This window comes from Prunus dulcis, chromosome 2 (genome assembly GCF_902201215.1).
Source record: "Prunus dulcis chromosome 2, ALMONDv2, whole genome shotgun sequence".
NCBI lineage: Eukaryota > Viridiplantae > Streptophyta > Magnoliopsida > Rosales > Rosaceae > Prunus > Prunus dulcis.
In genome coordinates, this window is record NC_047651.1 from 10,100,842 (window position 1) to 10,120,612 (window position 19,771).

The following is a 19,771-nucleotide window of genomic DNA, read 5'->3' on the forward strand; positions in this document are numbered from 1 at the left end:
TTAAGACTCAATCTCTTTGCTGCCTGCCTAATTTACAGAAATGAAATTTATCTAACTTAAACTTTACCTGCGGAAGAGCAACCAAAGAACAAATGATTTGTACTTATGAAAAAAATAATCTACAATAGAAGTAAGTCTCCTTTGTTACTGCGGAAGAGCATTATAAGCCATTATATCTGATTCCAGAGACTTCTTTGTAAGCAATTGTTGGCGGCAGAGAAAAAAAAGTAACAAAATAAGGGGTGGGTAAAAGAACTCCTTTGTTGCCAAATGCACTCTGAGTGGTCTCAACCCTACAAGGATTCAAGAAAATGCTAGTAAACCAGGAATTCATTTTGCAAATATCCACCCTCGTGCCATTGAATTGACAAACTAACTCGTCCAAACTTTGTTTTCTCTGAGCACAAGGCATATCTCTTGAATTTAACACCAAATACAAACCTTACTTTGTTTTGTGGATCAGTCAGACCCCTAATAATCCAAACAAATTTATCTAGAAAAGACTGGGTTACCATCCCTGCTGTCGTCGAGGCCTACAACGTTGTATTTCTTTTTACAACCAGTTTGCTATTCTTCCCTGTCAACACTGGACCTTGCACTGAAACTATGAGTCAGTGACCTTGTACTTAAAACCCTGCTCTTCCTTACCTTTCTACTCTTGGAGAATGTCATAAGAACTGCCAATTATAGTGCCCTTGGAACTAGAAGGGCCTTTCGTTGTTTCAAAAGTTCCATCTGCAAAATTGTATCTACCACATCCAATTTCTTCCTTAGTTGTTGAAAAGTTAATTGACCATCAGTTCAGTCTCCGTTTCGATTCATTCCTTCTCAGATACTAACAAACGTTTCTACAAATGGTGATTATTGAAATCCAAGATGACTGATTTCTGAGCCTGGGTCAACAACCTTTCGACGTTTTTCCAACAGGGTAAGTGTCCAAATCCTTAGAATCCAGGATAACTGACACCATGATTGCAATTTCCTCTTACAAGAATTAGACTTCACAGGCAAAGGCATTTAACCTTTATTTGAGCAATTCATGTTAAAAAAATCAACTTAAAAGACACATTTTCGCAAAGATAACTAAATTTCAATATAGATGCATCACTGTCATACTAGCCAAGAAACCCGAACTCCTGTTACACAATGAAACTCTCTAGCTCTAACAACACAACTTCATCTACTCTAAAACTTAGCATTTTAGTAGCTACGAAGATTTTCATTTCCCAATTAAACACTTTCGTCATGTCCTCAGCAACTTGCGTCTCGATTTCATATGAAAGGCATTTCAGGAAACCAAAAAATGACAGATAAATAAATCGAAAAAATAGCAACAAAACAAACATGAAATTCAACGGACATGAAGCTCCGAATAAACACCATTTCAATCTCTTAAAAAACCCATTTCCGGAAACACAAAAATTGCAAACAAAAAAAGATTAAAGCAATGGAGAGGAAGAACTTAGAAACGCACCAGTTCGGTGGCTACCAAGACGCTTTTTTAATGCCATTGAGCATGCCTTTAGAGCAACTCCACCCCTTAGGGCAAAGTCTAAGGCAAGGGCAAGGTAGGGCAAGCAAGGGCTGACACTATTCACGTGAATAGTGTCAGCCTTGCCATTTGTGGTTCCACCCACAAGGGCAAAGTCTAGGGCAATTACTATTCATTGTACTTTATTTCCTATTTTTTTATACTTTAAATCATTAATTTTGATAATCTTTTGTAATTAAATTTTCGGATAAGATTTTCGATGTGAATCTCGGTTGCCACGTGTCTTATTCCAGATAAAATTTTCGGATATTCATTAATAAAAATTATAATCTCAGATTTCCGATAAAATTTTCACCCTCTAAAATTGTGCCACGTGTCCCATGTCAGATAAGATTTTCAGATATTTTTAAAAAATTATAATCTCATATTTCAGATAAGATTTTCACCCTCTAAAATTGTGCCACGTGTCCCATGTCTGATAAGATTTTCAGATATTTTTTTACAAATAGTGATCTCAGATTTCAGATAAGATTTTCACCCTCTAAAATTGTGCCACGTGTCATCTCTATCTTCTGAATCCCTCTATATAACTACACCATCAACACCACTCCTCTCACACCATCTCTGATATATTCCTTCATTTCTCAGATTTTACAATTTCCCATTATACTCTCAATGTCAAACTTCAGGAGGGTGTTGGAGAGGCAACAGAAAGAATGGGAAGAAATCCGGCGTAGACGTGAGGAAGAAGATCGGGACGCCGATGAAGAAGAGGAAGAAATGCTTGAAGTAGCGGCGGTGTGTATGATGAATCAATCAAGCCAACACCATCGTCGTCGTGCCCCGAATGTGGACAGACGCAGAGAGTCTCGGGGTAAGAATCTCTTGGAGGATTACTTTATCCCAAATTCGTTATATCCTGCTCATAAGTTTCGAGAGAGATATAGAATGCAGCCACATTTGTTCCAAAAAATCATGCATGATATTTGTAATTACGACACATACTTCATTCAAAAGCATGATGCTGTTGGAGTTTTGGGTCTTATCCCGGAGCAAAAACTTACAGCTGCTTTGCGGATGCTTGCTTATGGGGCATCTGCAGAGCAGGTGGATGAGATTGCAAGGATGGGAAAATCTACTATCCTAGAGTGCTTGGTGAGATTCTGTGATGCAGTGGAAAATTTGTACACGAGGGAGTACCTTCACAAACCCACTCCGAGGGACCTGCAAAGGCTTCTACAAAAAGGCGAGGCTCGAGGTTTCCCAGGAATGATCGGAAGCATCGATTGCATGCATTGGCAGTGGAAGAATTGTCCTACTGCGTGGCAAGGAGACTATGGGAATCGGAAGGGCCAAAAAAGTATCATTTTGGAGGCCGTAGCTTCATTCGACACTTGGGTTTGGCATGCCTTTTTTGGGGTTGCCGGATCTCAGAATGACCTCAATGTCCTTGGTCAATCCCCGGTGTTCGACGAGGTATTGCGAGGTCATTCCCCTCAGGTCACATACCAAATCAACAATACCGTATACTCTGGTGCATACTACCTTGCCGACGGAATTTATCCTAGGTGGACGACATTCGTGAAAACAATTCCGAATCCCCAATCCGAGAAGGAAAGAAGCTTTGCTTCCTTTCAAGAAGGTTACAGGAAAGACGTGGAAAGGTGTTTCGGTATCTTGCAAGCTCGTTGGGCAATTATCAGGGGTGCTGCTCGGATGCTAGACGAGGAGGTGCTGAGGAGTATTATGATGACTTGCATCATCCTCCACAACATGATTGTGGAGGATGAGTATGACTACGATGCTCCAGAGGTGTTTGAACCCGATCCTATGAACACGGCGTTGACAAGAATATATGAAAGGCCGATAGGACCAAATGGACTACCATTGGAGCCCGAACCGTTACTTCACGATGGTCGATTCAACAACCCCATGATTGATCGTTATCAAGAAATGCAATCTTCATATGTTCACGAAAGACGTCAAGTTGACTTGATCGAGCACTTGTGGCAGATGAAAGGCAATCACAATGGATGAAGGCTAGATTCGTGCTTTGTTTGGAATTATGCTTTGTTTTTAATTATGCTTTGTTTTTGTGTGTTGTGTTTTGTGGAATTATTGCGAGGTCTTTTTTATTATTATGCTTTTATGTATGGTTTGTTTTGTGTGTTGTTTGCAATAAATGAAGGTTTGTTTTTAATTAATCTTTGTGAGGAATGCTCAAATGTTTTTAATAAGTAGTCCAATTATAGAATGCTTTTTTGATTGAATAAAAAAGAAACAATACAACAAATTAAAGGATAATACAACAATTTAAAAAAATACAACAAATACAACAATTATAAAAAAATACAACAATACAATCTAATGGTTTTCATCATTTAGCCAATCCGTATTGCTAGGACCGTCGTCATGGAAAAGTTTTCTTCTCATCACATCCCTTCGTTTATGCTTCCAATAGGCCTTTGTTTCAGGAGACATATGGCTCGTATCCATGGCCATGATTTTCATCTCTCTTTCATCGTCGTCTTTTTCTTTTGCATGTTGCTTTTCAATTGCAAAGGCTTCCAATCGTGCCTTGTCCGCTTCATCTCTCCTCAAGTCTCTCTCCAATCTTAGAGAGTTGTTCTTAGCTATTTGCTCGAATATTTGAACACAATCAATGTTTGAAGTGGCCCCTCTCTTGGCCTTTGCCGCCTTTCTCCCAATAGGTCTCGGCGGACGTGGGAGTGGTGACTCCGTTTCCATTGGGGAGTCTAATGGCGAATCGGTTGATGGCGATTCGTGGAGCGGCGTCTCATGCAACACAACCGGGGGTGCGGTAGGAATAATTTTGAATCTGGAACAATCTTTGACAATTTCCCAACATTGGAAATGCACAAAACTTTTTTTCCCTTGCCCCGTGGCACCGAACCACATTTGTGCTTGTATGATCTATTCAAAATAAATAATTGGAAGTGCATTAAAAAAAATATACAATGCAAGAAATTATAAACTATTGTGAAATGCAAGAATAAAATTGATTATGTAAATAAATATAGACAAATTGAAAATGCAAAAACAAAAATAAAGATTATGCATGAAATTATAAACTATTTTGAAATGCAAGAATAAAATTGATTATGTAAATAAATAAAGCCAATTAGGAAATGCAAAAATAAAATAAACATTGTGCAACAAAAAATAAATAGAATATGCAATAAAAAAAAAGTTACATTAAATTGATTAAAATGGCAATTAAAAATATTTTACCTCATCGGAAAGATTCGCACCGCTCCGAATGTTCTCCTTTGCTTTTGTCAATGCATTTCTCCATTTCCCTAACTCTTTGTTTAGAATTTTCCATCTACTAGACAAAGCCATTTCGGTCCGAATGGAACCCGATCTTTGACAAAATTCTCCATGAATTTTGCTCCACATATGATGGAACTTCATCTCATTGCCCGTGATAGGGTCATGACTAACGTTCACCCAAGACTCGCACAATGCAATATCTTCCTGGGTTGACCACGAGCCTCCGATTTCAACAGAAGATGCCATTTGTTTATTTTCTACAAATGGAAAGTAGTACAAAAATGTGAGTGGATAGTAAAAAATATTGGAAGGAGAAGAGTTTATATGGAATTGGTGTGGAAAGTGGAAAATATGAGTAGAGAGTAAAAAATATTGGAAGGAGATGAGTTTGTATGGAGATTTGGTGTGGAAAATGAATTATGTGAGTGGAGAGTAGAAAATATTGTATGGAGAAGAAATTGTATGAAGATTTGGTGTTGAAAGTAGATAAAATGGTTAGGTATTTATAGGGAAAAAATACATACATTTTTGGTATTTTTTTTTAAAAAATTTCAGAATTTTTTCGAATTTTTTCTGATTTTTTAGGATTTTTTTTAAATTTTTTTGGCCAAAAAAATGAGAACCGTAGGATTTCTGAAAAAAAAATTCAATCGGAGCCACCCGGAGCCGACACGTGGCATGTAACCGTTGGTGCTGACGTCACGACGACGTCAGCGCACGCGCCAACGGTAAAAAAATTTGAATTTACGGCGCTGACGTCAGCATCAACTCGGGCTCGAGCCCAGTCGAATTTTGCCCTTGGGCCTGCCCGGGCTCGTGGGACCCGCAGCTTGCCCGGGCTGGTTTCGTCGCACTGGAGGTGGACTCGGGCTCATTTTTGCCTTTTTCCTGGGCCAGCCCCTACCGCTGGACATGGCCTTAGAGGCCAGAGTACGAAAGACGATACGGGACATACGGAAGGTCTCGTAGACGGCGCGTGCGCGGCCTGAGAAGATTCAGCGGTTCCTGACGCTCGTGAAGGAGCTGTTTCGGGGCAGCTTGGAGAGCTTGAAGCGGTTCTCCTCGCGCAGGTCGCTGGGAAGGCTTGGGTCCTTGCAGAGGGCCTTGTATAGATTTCGTCTCAGCTCGTATTTCACCGCCAGCAACCGGCGATGGTGGTCTCTGATATTGGCATTTTCCTCAGAAACTGACATGTCTTCGTTTTGGGTCGAATGCTAGCAAACTCAGACTTTGGTAGGGTTTTAAGCTTGGGGACAAGGAGGGGTGGCCCGGATTGGATCCGTTTCACTTCAAATTTACGACTGAATCAATTACAATATGACAGTTTGGTTTGGTTTAATTTGGATAAAAGTTATAAAGAAAACCAAATCAAACTAAACCAATTTAAGATAAATTGGTTCGCCGGTTTGGACCTAAGCCCAATTCTCTTTCTCTTTGCATTTTTTCAACATTGTTAACCCAATTATAATAAAAAAAAATTTACAATTTGCTTCATACATAAATCATTTTTTAGAGCATGAAACCATTCTAAAGCTCAAAATGTCATAAAAGTTCATATTTCACTAACTAATATAGCTCAATTCAAATATTCATATATAGTTATTAATAATTAGAGTATTACATATGTAAAATAAAATATAAATATACACATAAATGGTCCAGTTTGTTTAAGCCGGTTTACAAAAGTTCAAAACCAAACCAAACCAAACTACATACGGTCCGATTTGGTTTTTAAATCGTGTGACTTTTTCTTGGTCAAAATCAAACCAAACTGGTAATTATGGGTTGGTTTGGCCAGTTTCTTCGGTTCGGCCGAATTGATGCCCACCCCTATGGACAAGTCACGGCTTATTATGAATTTTTTTTTGGCAAAAAATAATTTTTTGGTAATTTCGCTTTACTACAGTAAAATTTACCGACTTTTAGAGTTTGATACACAAAGTTTCCAAGTTTGTTAACTACTGACATGGCAACAAATGTACCACGTGGTCCACATATATTATTAAATCAATTAATTAAATCAATAAACTTAAAAATTCAAATTCAAATTCAAATCCCTCTCTCTCTTTCCCATCGAACCCAGAACCCTATCGCTCCCCTGCTCTCTCTAGAAAAGCAAAGGAACAAGATTTTTGGAAAAGCGAAGGCTTTCTAGAAAATCTAAGGCTTTCTGCCCTATAACGAGGAGCATTAATTCGAGCCCAGCCATAATGCCGCAACCCATGTCAAATCATGATTACGAAGATAGGCCGAACAGGCCCTACTTAAGTTGGCGAATCGTCCTCCAAATAGAGCAAGCCGTAGATCGTGTACTTGGTCACAACCCGTGTAACATCCCACATCGACCAACGGAGAAGGGGTGATGTGCCTTATATGTACTTGTCTGCCTCCATCTAGCACGAGACCTTTTGGGAACTCACTGGATTCGGAGTCATAGGAACTCCAAAGTTAAGCGAGTTAGGGCTAGAGCAATCCCAAGATGGGTGACCCACTGAGAAGTTGCTCATAAGTTCCCAAAAACAAAACTTTGAGGGCAAAGATGGGGGCCCAAAACGGACAATATCGTGCTACGGCGGAGCCAATCTAGGGATGTGACAATTTAGTATTAGAGTCACTCTGCCGTGTGGTGCAATTATGCCGACAATGACTCAGGCCCTTAAGAGGGGTGGATTGTAACATCTCACATCGATCAATAGAGAGAGGATGATCTGCTCATATGTACATGCCCGTCTTCATCTAGCACAAGGCCTTTTGGGAGCTCACTGACTTCGGAGTTATAAGAACTCCGAAGTTAAGCGATTTGGGGCTAGAGCAATCCTAGGATGGGTGACCCATTGGAAGTTGCTCATGAGTTCCCAAAAATAAAACCGTGAGGGCAAAGATGGGGGCACCAAAGCGGACAATATCATGCTACAGCGAAGCCGATTTTGAAATGTGACAACCCGGGTCATTAGGGATCGAGCGTAAGGGCCGAGCATTGGAAATGCTTGTCCATTGTCTTAGGGAACTCGTTGATTGACAACCACTAAAGCCAAAAAAAGTAAACAACTTGAAGGCAGCCGACCAAGGGGCCCATAACCAAGAAAGTGAGAAGTAGATGCAAATCCTTCTTAGTTTAGACTTCTTCATTTGTAACCTCCAGCTTCTCATATAAATACAAGGCCCTTAGCAACATTCTAAGGGTTCCCGACTAAACAAGCCTCCCATAAAGCAACTTATCCTTTCCGGTCATTTATCTTCCAGTCATACACTTTCAATGTCTTTAAATGCTTTCCTAGGAGTAGTGGTAAACTTAATTTTCCATCCGTAAATATATCGTACGACACTTTATTTTGAAGGTACGAGAGGACCACCCCGATGACTATTCTGTCCACCCCATATATCATACAACTTTCACAATCTAGCGAGGCGTTGGAGCACCATCCAAATCCACCATCATTTCCACCACCGACCCCAATCAACGGCCTTATAGCTCAGGCCATGAACCTGACGGCCGATAATTGTTCCTCTCTCAGCCACAATCACTTCGAGCAAAGTCAGATCAAACAGGCTCACTCAATCCATCCATCCATCCATCCATCTGCATCATCATCAAATGCAAGGTAGAACGTGTTGACATGCTCGTGCACACCACATCCAACAAAAAGTAGGATGACCTGTGTTGGCGCATATCCTCTCAGCCTGGAACACCAAATCGTAAGATTTGCTTAGCCAACACCTAGTTAAAGCACTGAGACTCATAAAATGACCATTGATAGAGTGAGCCTTCGGCAACCCTACCCTTATACAAATCATTGCCAAGGAGAGCCTTCAACAACCCTACCTGTCGATGTGGCTTAAGAAGGTGCATGTTTTACCAAGCTGGACAAAAGACACGTGGCAACCTCTCACGCAATACCCACAGTTCCACATCGAAATCCCATTCAAGGTGCGCAACTCCTAAGATCTATAAGTATGAACCATGCCCCCAAAATGAGGTAATTGTTAAATTCGGCTACTTAGCCTCTGTCCAAATTACTATTCACTCCATCCAGAAATCTTTTACACCAAGAAATTTTCTCGTTAGAAATCGCTTTACAAACTCTCAAAATTTTCGCAAAAATACGCAAAGTATTTTTCAAACATAAGCCACTCTTTATATACTGATGGTTTTGCGTTGGGTTTGGGGACGGGGACACTAATACTATTGTCACATCCCGGGATCATCTCAGTCGTAGCACGATATTGTCCGCTTTGGGCCCCCCTCTCTGCCCTCATGGTTTTGTTTCTTGGAGCTCACGAGCAACTTCCCAGTAGGTCACCCATCCTGAGATTGCTCTAGCCCCAACTCGCTTAACTTCGGAGTTCTCATGACTCCGAAGCCAGTAAGCTCCTAAAAAGCCTCGTGCTAGATAGAGGCGGGCATGTACATATAAGGCACATTACCCCCTCTCCGTTGATCGATGTGGGATGTTACAATCCACCCATCTTAAGGGCCCGACGTCCTCGTCGGCACACTCGCACCACATGATAGAGTGGCCCTGATACCAAATTATCATATCTCGGGATCTGCTCCGCCGCAGCACGATATTGTCCACTTTGGCCCCCCTCTATGCCCTCATGGTTTTGTTTCTGGGAGCTCACGAGTAACTTCCTAATAGGTCACCCATCCTGGGATTGCTCTAGCCCCAACTTGCTTAACTTCAGAGTTCTCATGACTCCGAAGCCAGTAAGCTCCCAAAAGGCCTTGTGCTAGATGAAGGCGGGCATGTATATATAAGGCACATCACCCCCTATCTGTTGGTCGATGTGGGATGTTACAACTATCCCTTCCCCATACCCATTGGGAATTTTTCAAGTTCGGGGATCTCGCTACCCGATACCTGTTTTGCCCTGAAATCTCCCCCATTAAGGCCGGGGACCTGATAGAGACCCACCCCCTCTAGGATTTCTGCCATCCCTAGGTCGAATGCTAGCAAACTCAAATTTCGGTAGGGTTTTAAGCTTGGGGGCAAGTCATGACTTATTATGAATTGTTTTTTTATTAAAAAATAATTTTTTGGGTAATTTTCACTTTACTACAATAAAGTTTACTGACTTTTAGAGTTCGATACAAAAAGTTGATTTTCTTACCACTTTCATACATGCCATCAATCTTTCTATTACCAAGTCTATTAACTGTTGATGTGGCAACAAATGTGCCACGTAAACCCACTCATGTGATACCACGTGGTCCACATATATTATTTAATTAAGTAATTAATCAAATAAACTTAGAAAATAAAAATAAAAATCCCTATCTCTCTCTCTTTCCCATCGAATCCAGAACCCCATTGCTCTATTGAGCTTAGAACCCCAGCCAACTCTCTCTCTCTCTCTCTCTCTCTCTCTCTCTCTCTCTCTCTCTCCTTCCCAGAACCCTAGCCAACCCTTCTCAAGACACCTAAAAACCTTCTCTTTCCCCATGACCACCCACAAGACCCTCTCCTCCTCCTCTCACCCCTCATAACCTAGAGCCCAACACAGCCTGCAACCCACCCCCAAACTCACAGAACCCACAACCCTACCCTCATATGCAAAGTGTTCGATTTTTTTTTTCCTTTTTCAATTTTGAATGTGCAGGGAAATAGATGATCTGGATGGGTCTCAGGTGGGGCTAGGGGTGGATCTCGTTTGGGTATGAAAGTGGTTGTATCGTGGCGTTAGGCTTGAGGGTGGGGGTTTTAGAAAAACACTTTCTCCCCTCCTCTTCCCAATGCACCTCCCCCCACCTCCTTCTCTCACGTCGCTCGTTCCTCGTTAGTTTTCCTGACGAAGATTTTGTTCCCCTTAGCCAGCCCTTTATAATTCTTTTTTTCACTAACTAAATTGGAACAATAATGATCATCAAAAAGGAAAATATCAAAAGCCTATAACCTTTTCGGCGTACCTCATATCGCCACCTACGATCTTGTTCGCAACAAGCTCTCATTTTCAGGCCTTTTCACTCTTCAGGCCCTCTTAGGCTTTAGGGTTTTGATCTTGACTTTTTTATTTCCTTTTGATTTCTACAAATTTAATTTGTGAAAAAACCGAACAAAAAAAATTGCAGCTTGTAGAGGTTGTGAACTAGCGAAAATTGGTTTCAGATCAGATGGCGGAGGTGGCGGGGGAAACAAGAGGATGGGATGGACTGTGGGCAATCGAGCGATCTCCATCGCTCCCAGCCCTAGTGTTGGAGGTTGGTCAGATTGAGGGGGCGGGGGGGGAGGGGAGGGGGGAGAGAGAGAGAGAGAGAGAGAGAGAGAGAGAGAGAGATCAAAGTGAGTGTGGGAGTGGAAGGCCGAAGGGGAAGGAGGGAGAGACAAATGGTAGGTGACTTGTGGGTTCTGCTAATTGGGTTTGTGGTTATGGTTTGTGTTAACTTGATTTTTGTAGTAGAGTTTGTATTTAGGAGCTTGTTGGTTTAGCCACACTCCCCATAATCTTCTATGGTGATGAAATTCAAAGCGGAAGATTGAAGGTTAATGGGCTCCAGCACCAACTCTAAGAAATTGAAATTGAAGGTTAGAGCATCCGAGAGGGATGAGGGAGAAGGGAAGTTGGGGTGTGGGTGTTGGTAAGGCGGTAAGGCTGTAGGGTGGGTTGGGTTGGGGCGGTTGCACTAAAGGGTGGAGGGGAGGAGGTCGTACAGGGAAAGATTTAAATAAAAAAATTTATTTATCATGTATTATTTTTTATTTATTCATATATAATTCAAGAAAAATTGTAGAGAGAATTGGAAAGTAGAGAAAGACAATAGAATTTGTGTCAATTAACTTGTATATCTTATCCTTTCATATGTGGTAGAACCACATATTTATAGCCTTATAAGATAGGAGATTAAGTACTACATTTATAACATATGAATAAGTTACAAGCATTAACTACAAATATTTAAGGCATTGGTCACATAGAATTAGAAAGGGTGAATGCTAAGAGGTATGGTGGTCATCCACCAACTCATGCATTTACAACACTCCCCCTTGGATGTCCACCATACAATGACATGGTTGCCTCATTAAAACCCTTGCTCGAAAAACCCAGTGGGACAAAACATAAGTGAAGGGAAAACGAATGAAACATTCTTATGGATCATTGATATGGTGTTTGAGGCACTTATACTGCCTCATTAAAACGTTGCTAGGAAAAACCCAGTGAGACAAACTAGTTAAGGTAAAAGAGTACCGTGCGCATATAATGCTCCCCCTAATGACGACAAACTTGAATTATTTGAAGATACAACACAAATGATATTGATATCTCATTTCCTTCGTGCACAGCAAGCCTTGGTAATGCCTTGTATAAAAATTTCTTCAATATCATAATTGGAGGATGTATGTGTGTCATTCCTTTGGATCCCTGTTGAGGTTAGAGTAATACCAAAAATATCTAGACTATTTTCACAAATCCTTTCACATAACAATTCTTAAAATAACATCATATTCTATAATATTATCAAAATAATAATATAAGCAAACTCATACACTACTGTTAAGAGGACAAGAGTATAAAATTGCATGACGTAATAAGCTATTCATATAAATTTTTGTATATTATACTATCATGTCATAGGCTCTTCAAGAGACCTAAACATTCTGATAATTTCTTTAAAAATTTGAATACGTTGCAACAATATTGAACTTGATCTCGAACTCATAATTCAATCAAAGTACTCACTGAGGCAAGTAGATCACTTTCATTTCATGATATTTGAATACATACATTGAGCTTCGGGCTCCTTAACTTCTTAGAAATTTTCTTTCAATAATTTATATAATGTATGACATTTTACATCTCTCATAATTTATTTCTATGTATGCACTACATACTAGGAGAATATCATAAAAATTCCACGTCTTTACATGGATACATTTTGTCATATGAAGTGATTTTATTTAACTTCATCACAAATACCGATTTGTAACCTATACAATTTCTTATCTTTTGGTGTTCAAACTCTAGGTCCATTCCTTCCGCGTTTTCCAAAAATATTCAATTTTACTAGATTGCCTCTTCCAGTTTGGCAAATCTTTCTTTACATTGTCGACAATCATAATAAAACCCAGATTAATATTATCATAGACCTTGATAACTTTAGTGCGTACTATATATAAACAGTATCATTGATGATCATCAATTTGTGTTTGGGCCTAATTTGGCACACCCAGTCCAAAATCAAAAAGGCCATGTCAATTTTGGGCAGCCACTAGAGTTTTTTTTTTTTTTTTAAATTGGGCAAATTCTCAGCACACCCAGCCCATTTCTTTTGTAGGAAAAGGCCATGAGACAAAACATATGGGTTTTATCCGCTACAAAGAGACTAGCACAGCCCTTGTTTACACCATTGATCTCGAAACCCATAAAACAAGTCAGCAGATTCTTCTTGGAAAGCCTATTCTCAGAAAACCCACGTGATTACCTGACTTTGAAAAGTCAACAATTTCAACTATCACAAGAGAGTTGATAAGGAGTTAATGAAGGTAGGTCTTAAAACATGAAGATATCTCCAGTCTTTTCAGTCAAAAGAAGATCAAAATCCCTTTCTATATAAATTCTGCATCAAGACATACATCATTTTCAAGGGATAAGCAGACTACATTTTCTACAGAGATAAGTAGGGTGTAGGAAGTTGTTCATATGGAAAATCAAACTAACCATCACGACAGATTGAACTTTTACAAAGAGGAGTTAAAAGCCAAAAAGGGATTAGGTTTTCTTTGAAATGAGCAGAGAGGTGATCACCATAAAGAACTGACTGCTGATGGTTTGTCTGCCAGAATAGATAAAATTCCCCTTTTTCTTTGACGTTTAAAATGAAAGATCTTGCTTTTGGAAAATATGCCCCCATTATTAAAAGATTAGAAATCCCACTCCAGCATTTTCTATAAATATGAGAGGAGATGAACAGATCAAGATGGCCAAAAATCAATAAAAAAACAAAAACTCAAAATGATCACTTGATCTCAAAAACCTTCAAAACACTGAAGCAACCAAAAGCTCATTGAGCCACAACAAACAAATCAACTAGAATTCAGAATTTCTAACTTCAGTTCAGTCTCAGAGAAATAGTCATTCAAAACGAGATTTCTCTCGTTACAAAATTTGGTTAAGCCAAAAGTCAAATCAAGCAGAGTTCGGGTTTTACAAATATGAAAACCTCAACAAATATATGAAGAGCCCTGATCAAGCAAAACAGGTGCTACAATGCAGTTTCAGCTCAGTAATCATCAAATTCAGCCACTTATGCCCTTTCAGACTGAAGAGGTTCCAATTCTGCCCGTTCAAAAAGCCTTCCGTGGCTTGAAATAGATTAAAGCTCTGCTAAACTCGAACGTTGGCATTGATTTACAGCTGAAACTTGACAGTTAAAAGTGTTGATAGCTCAATCCAACACAAACATACCCAGTCCAGCCCCGATCAGAAGCATTTATCCAGGCAGAAATTGAAGTCCAACGCTCTTTTTGTCGTTTTTAGAGTTGGTCTTCCTTTTTGAGCTTCGTAAAGGGTAGTTCTGCCTGAAAACAGTTCACTTTCTTATAATTTATTATGACAAGAACTACCAGTTTTGTACTGTGAAAAATTGTGAAGTCCTCACCAGTCTGAGGCAAGAAAAGAACTTACTTAGGAGATATTTCTCACCCAAATTCACAATCGCTTGTTTAGAAATCAGTAACTTGGGGTGCAAGTCATCCATTTTTAAAGAAGACTGCTAATATTTTTATTGCTAGCAGTGGCATCCTTATACACAAAAGAAAGTTGACTTGTTGACTAGTCAGTGGTTTTCAAGACAATGGGGAACTTTACCCTACCATCACAGGAACAAATCTAAAATGGGTGAATAATTTGTAAACCCACGTTTCTCTTTATGCATGCATAAGATATAGATATTTTCATAGTCAATGGATACCCATGCCTCTTCAAGGGCTTTCATTGATTAAATATATAGGAAATGTGGATATTTTATGTAGTATTATATTATTCAGGATAAATGGACCTTTTAGTATAGTCTTAACTTCAGCGGAGCTAATTGTTGACTACTTTGGCGCATTATTAGATAAATCATTTGTCACCACTTTAGATTGCCTAATTAGGACATCAACATTTTGATGTGATTTGTCAATTCAGCTGTGTTTTAAATGCTTCTAGCATTTGATTTGCATTCTTCTAGATTGAGATTTCTTTTCTTCTAGATTGAGATTTCTTTCATACCATACTTTTACATTAGGTGGCACAAAATTTTGATGAAACAATAATGAATGCATTTCATAGCAATTCAAGTCATTCTTCAAGAACAACCTTTTCTCCCTTTAACGACAGGAAATTGGTCTCATCAAAATAATGCTATTTGATTGGAGTGGTAAGTGTTGTCCTTCATGGACCAAATATAAATAATATAAAGATGATAACGTGAAGCGAAATCTTCAGGTTCGCTCAATATATAGTGTAACACATATACCATGGTCTCCAAAACTATTCAATCAAAAAATAAAATTTTCACATCATAAATTATTACAGATCAAAGAATTTCTGGTTTTTATCAGAAAATGAGTTCATATGAAGCAAATTATGATTAATATGCTTCTGGCATGGGACTATAAGTATCGGTCATGTTTATTCATAATTTCACACATCAACTCCATTGTGTGTATGTATGAAGCTATGTAAGTTTCTTCTGGAGCTAAGTTATATCAAACATTGTAAGTATTGAAAATTGTAACAATGGTCCCTGGACTAAGACCAAACTTTATTTTTTGTCCCTCATATTGCTAAATTGTTACGGTGGTCTTTAATTATGCCCCCACTTTCAGAAATCGTCATTTCCGTAATCACAGTCAACTTTTCCGTTAAAAATGAGGGTATATTTGTCTTTTTATGTGCTAGATTGAACAGAGACAACCATATCAGCATCTCCTGTGATTTTAATCAAGATTTATCTTTTTAAATTAAATTTTAGGGTATGTTGGATTTGGGGTGGTCGGGAGAGAGGAAATGGAGGGTATGGGGGAGAGAAATCGGGGTTAGGAAAAGATATGGGTGGGGGAAGAAATTGGTTGGGGGAGTAGAAGAACTATGGGTGAAGAAATATGAGAAATCAATCATGGCTGTGGGAGAAGTTGGTGGGAGGAGGAGGAGGAGGAGGAGGAAGGGGGGGGGGGGGCGGGGCTGTGGGGGGGATGGGGAAGGGGAGGAGAGGAGGAGAGACCCTTACTCGTGGGCTTTCGTGGCTGAGGAGGATGATGCCATGTTGGTCTTCAGAAATCCTGAAGATGAGATACCACTCTTTCATATGTCAAAACACCCTTGGGTGCCAACAAGTTTCAAAAGAAGCTTCTTAAAGTAATGATTAACATGTAAATTATATGAAAAAATTTATCAAGCGAAAGAAGTATTTTGAGTAGAACAATTAGAAAAATCAATCACATGAACCCCTAGTGAAAACATGGGGATTTTGTTCTGAAAATAAACAAGGAAAAGGAAATTGGCATGGGAAGAAATTTGGTTGGATGAGGGAAAGAAAAAATTTAGAGGGGGGAGATTGGGGGTGAGGAAATTTGGTTGGATGAGGGAAAGAAGAAATTTAGAGGGGGGAGATTGGGGGTGAGGAAATTTGGTTGGATGAGGGAAAGAAGAAATTTATTGTGGGGTGGTGGGGGGAGGGATTGGGGGTGGTGGTCGGGAGAATGGAAATGGAGAGAGAGAGAGAGTGGTCAGATTTGCAGAACCTAATATGACATTTACCAAAATGAGTGGTAATTAAACTCTAAAATAATTTTCAACTCAAATAGTTGTGGGTGTTGTTTCACTAACAATAAATATCGTAATTCATGGAGGCTTTGTCATACAAGACTCTCCCTTTATACTATTTAACTTCAAAAATATTTCACTTTCGGAATAAGGTATAAGTGACATTTGTTTCTGAAAAGGATATAGAGCTTAAATTTGCTTCAAGGAATTATGTAATGCTTATATTTCTTCAGAAAATAATAGATCCAATCATATGAAATTCGTGGATGCATAATAAAGACTTTTTATTTACCAACAATTGAAACCCAAGTGCCTGGAACATGAAACGATAAATTTATTCCTTTATGCTCTTCCACATTACAATCATACTTGGATCTCTATTTTCGATCTTAATTGTATATATAAGGCAATGACACTAAAATGAATATTCACTTTTAGGTTCCATGAAACAGAGAAATTTTTTTTTTTCATTGAACTTCCGATTCATATAAAAACATTCTTATATCAAAACTTTAGATTTTGATTAAAATGTGTAATCAAAACTTCAGGTTTTGAATTAAGTATGTCACTACAAATATTTTCAGATTTTTATAATCTCAAATTAAATTTTGTATTTCAAATGTGTATAATAAAACTTCTAGTTTCAGCTAATTGCTTAACATGGAACTTCTAGTTTAGAGGCAATAACATAGTATTAATTTTTTTTAAAAAAAAAACTTAGAATAATAAATAATACCGAGTTCTACAAATTAAAATAAATTATGATAAAATATGAAACATAAAATAGATGGTTATAAGATAAATGGGTAAATTACTCAAATGGTCCTCAAATTTATACCTGATTTATATTTTGGTCCCTCAACTAAATTATTCATTCAAATGGTCCATCAACTCTATATTATTCACTCTAGTGGTCCTACCGTCTAATTTTATGTTAGATTTAACCTAATTTTAGGGTAAATAATGACCAATTTGCCCTCATATTTAAAGAAAATATTGACAGAATGTAACGGTAGGACCAATGGAGCGAATAAGATATAGTTGATGGACCGTTAGGACGAATAATTTAATTAAGAGACCAAAATGTAAATCGAGTATAAGTTTGAGGACCATTTGAGTAATTTACCCATTTATCTTATAACCATCTATTTTATGTTTCATATTTTATCATAATTTATTTTTATTTGTAGAACTCGGTATTATTTATTATTCTAAGTTCTAAGTTTTTTTTTTTAATTAATACTACGTTATTGTCTCTAAACTAGAAGTTCCATATATTTCCTCTTTTATAAAATCTATATGATATAGTAATTCAACATTGTGGGAATCTTTAGCAAATAAAGTAATTACATGGTTGAATTATTTATTTGTCTGCATTCTTTCTTTGTAGTCTTTGGGTTTTTTTTTTGTGGTGTTTTTTTTTTTTTTGGGGTATGTTTGAGTCTTTCGTTATTTGTCAGCATTGTTGTGAATGAGTGGATTTAAACTTGAGAAGCAACTATTTGTAGCAACTGTCTTATCATATGAATCTTACCCAAAAAAAATTTCGTGTCATTTGAATTTCAATTTCCACTTAAATTGTCAAAGAATTTTCTTTAAAAAAATAGTCTGATCCGATGTTATCAGTAACAACACCAAACACAACATAATTTAGTCAGACTGTTTACCCGGAACAGCACCAAAAGCCTTATAATATTATGGATAAACAGTTAGCACTCTCCGGAACATATTAATACTATCCGACAAAAGTTAGTTAGTACAGTTTGACATACAAAACAAGCCCCTACAGTAGAAATGATAGTTTTTTTTTTTCTTATCAAGGAAAAGGAGATTCAAACTTAGAACCTCTTCCAACTTTGGGAAGAAGTAGCACTAGACAAACAGCTAGTTAGTTACAACAGTAATAACCCCTTTTTTTTATTTTTTTATTTTTTATCGAAGAGAAATTTTATTGGATAAACTTTAACAATATAAGCAAAAACATCAAAATGAAAATAAAAATGCACAAACACAAGGTCAAAAGACGCATGTACTAACTAAAACCCAAATCTCTCAACAACAAAAAAAAAAACTAATGCCCAAATCCAAATTAGAAGTAATAATTTAACAATAAATGACTGCTTTCTAACAATTTGATGATCACCTAGCGGACAAAGTCCATGTTAACTCCCCGTTGGAATTGATTGGGTTCAAATTTTCTTGGACAGCACCTGCGTGCATTTCTTGTGGGTATAGAAAAGGTCTGAGAGGCATTTTTAGGCTTTCACCATCTCCTCCAAGCATTTCTATAACTTTATTCATCGAAGGACGATCACTTGGCTTCATTTGAATACACCACAATGCAGTTATAACCATCTTTTTAATTACTTTCTTTTCCTCCTCGTTAACATCTCTCATCTCCAAGTCATTTCCCTTGTTATATTGATCGTACGCCCATAATGGGAAGTAGATTTGGTTTGAATGCTCTACCATTCTACTCCAATTCTTCCTTCTACTTGCCATTTTTATAAGCAACATTCCAAAACTATAGACATCGGCTTTGTACGAGACACCTCCAATATTTTTGTAGAACAACTCAGGAGCAATATAGCCCATTGTTCCCCTTGCTGCCGTCAAAGAGACAATGCTATTATCTACGGGATATAATTTCGCAAGCCCAAAGTCAGAAATCTTAGGGTTAAAGTTCTCATCAAGAAGAATGTTATGAGGCTTAATATCAAAATGTAGAATTTGCATGTCACATCCTCGATGCAGATATTCAATCCCTCGAGCCACTCCGAGAGAAATCTCGTACATGTTCATGCAACTTAAGGGCATGCTTTCCTCTTTGGAATAAATATATTTATCAAGAGAGCCATTTGGCATGAAGTCATATACTAGAGCACGATTTAATCCCTCAACGCAATAACCAACAAGTTGCACCACATTAAAATGGTGAATCCTTCCAATGGTAGCTACCTCACTTGTGAAGTCTTGCCCGTTACCTTTGGCCTTGCCCAATAGTTTAATTGCTACAAAACGGCCACTGCGCAACTTCCCTTTGAATACAGAGCCATAACCGCCTTCACCTAACTTCTTCTTAAATTTACTTGTCATCTTTTTAATTTCTGAGTAAGAGTACCTTATTGGCAAAAAGTTGCTATCACTTTGTAGAAAATCTTCTATGATGCCATAACTCGACAAATGTCTTCTTCGCCATTTATAGATCACGAACACAATCAGACATGGAACCCCAAAAAT

The 19,771-nt window shown here is 38.2% G+C and overlaps 1 protein-coding gene across 1 annotated transcript; it reads right to left on the minus strand.

The window, feature by feature from the left end:
- Positions 1–18,614: 18,614 nt before the first annotated feature.
- On the minus strand, positions 18,615–19,771 carry LOC117617553 (rust resistance kinase Lr10-like). Its single transcript, XM_034346975.1, has one exon. The coding sequence runs from the start codon at positions 19,625–19,627 to the stop codon at positions 18,671–18,673; it is 957 nt and encodes a 318-aa protein (XP_034202866.1). The 5' UTR covers positions 19,628–19,771; the 3' UTR covers positions 18,615–18,670.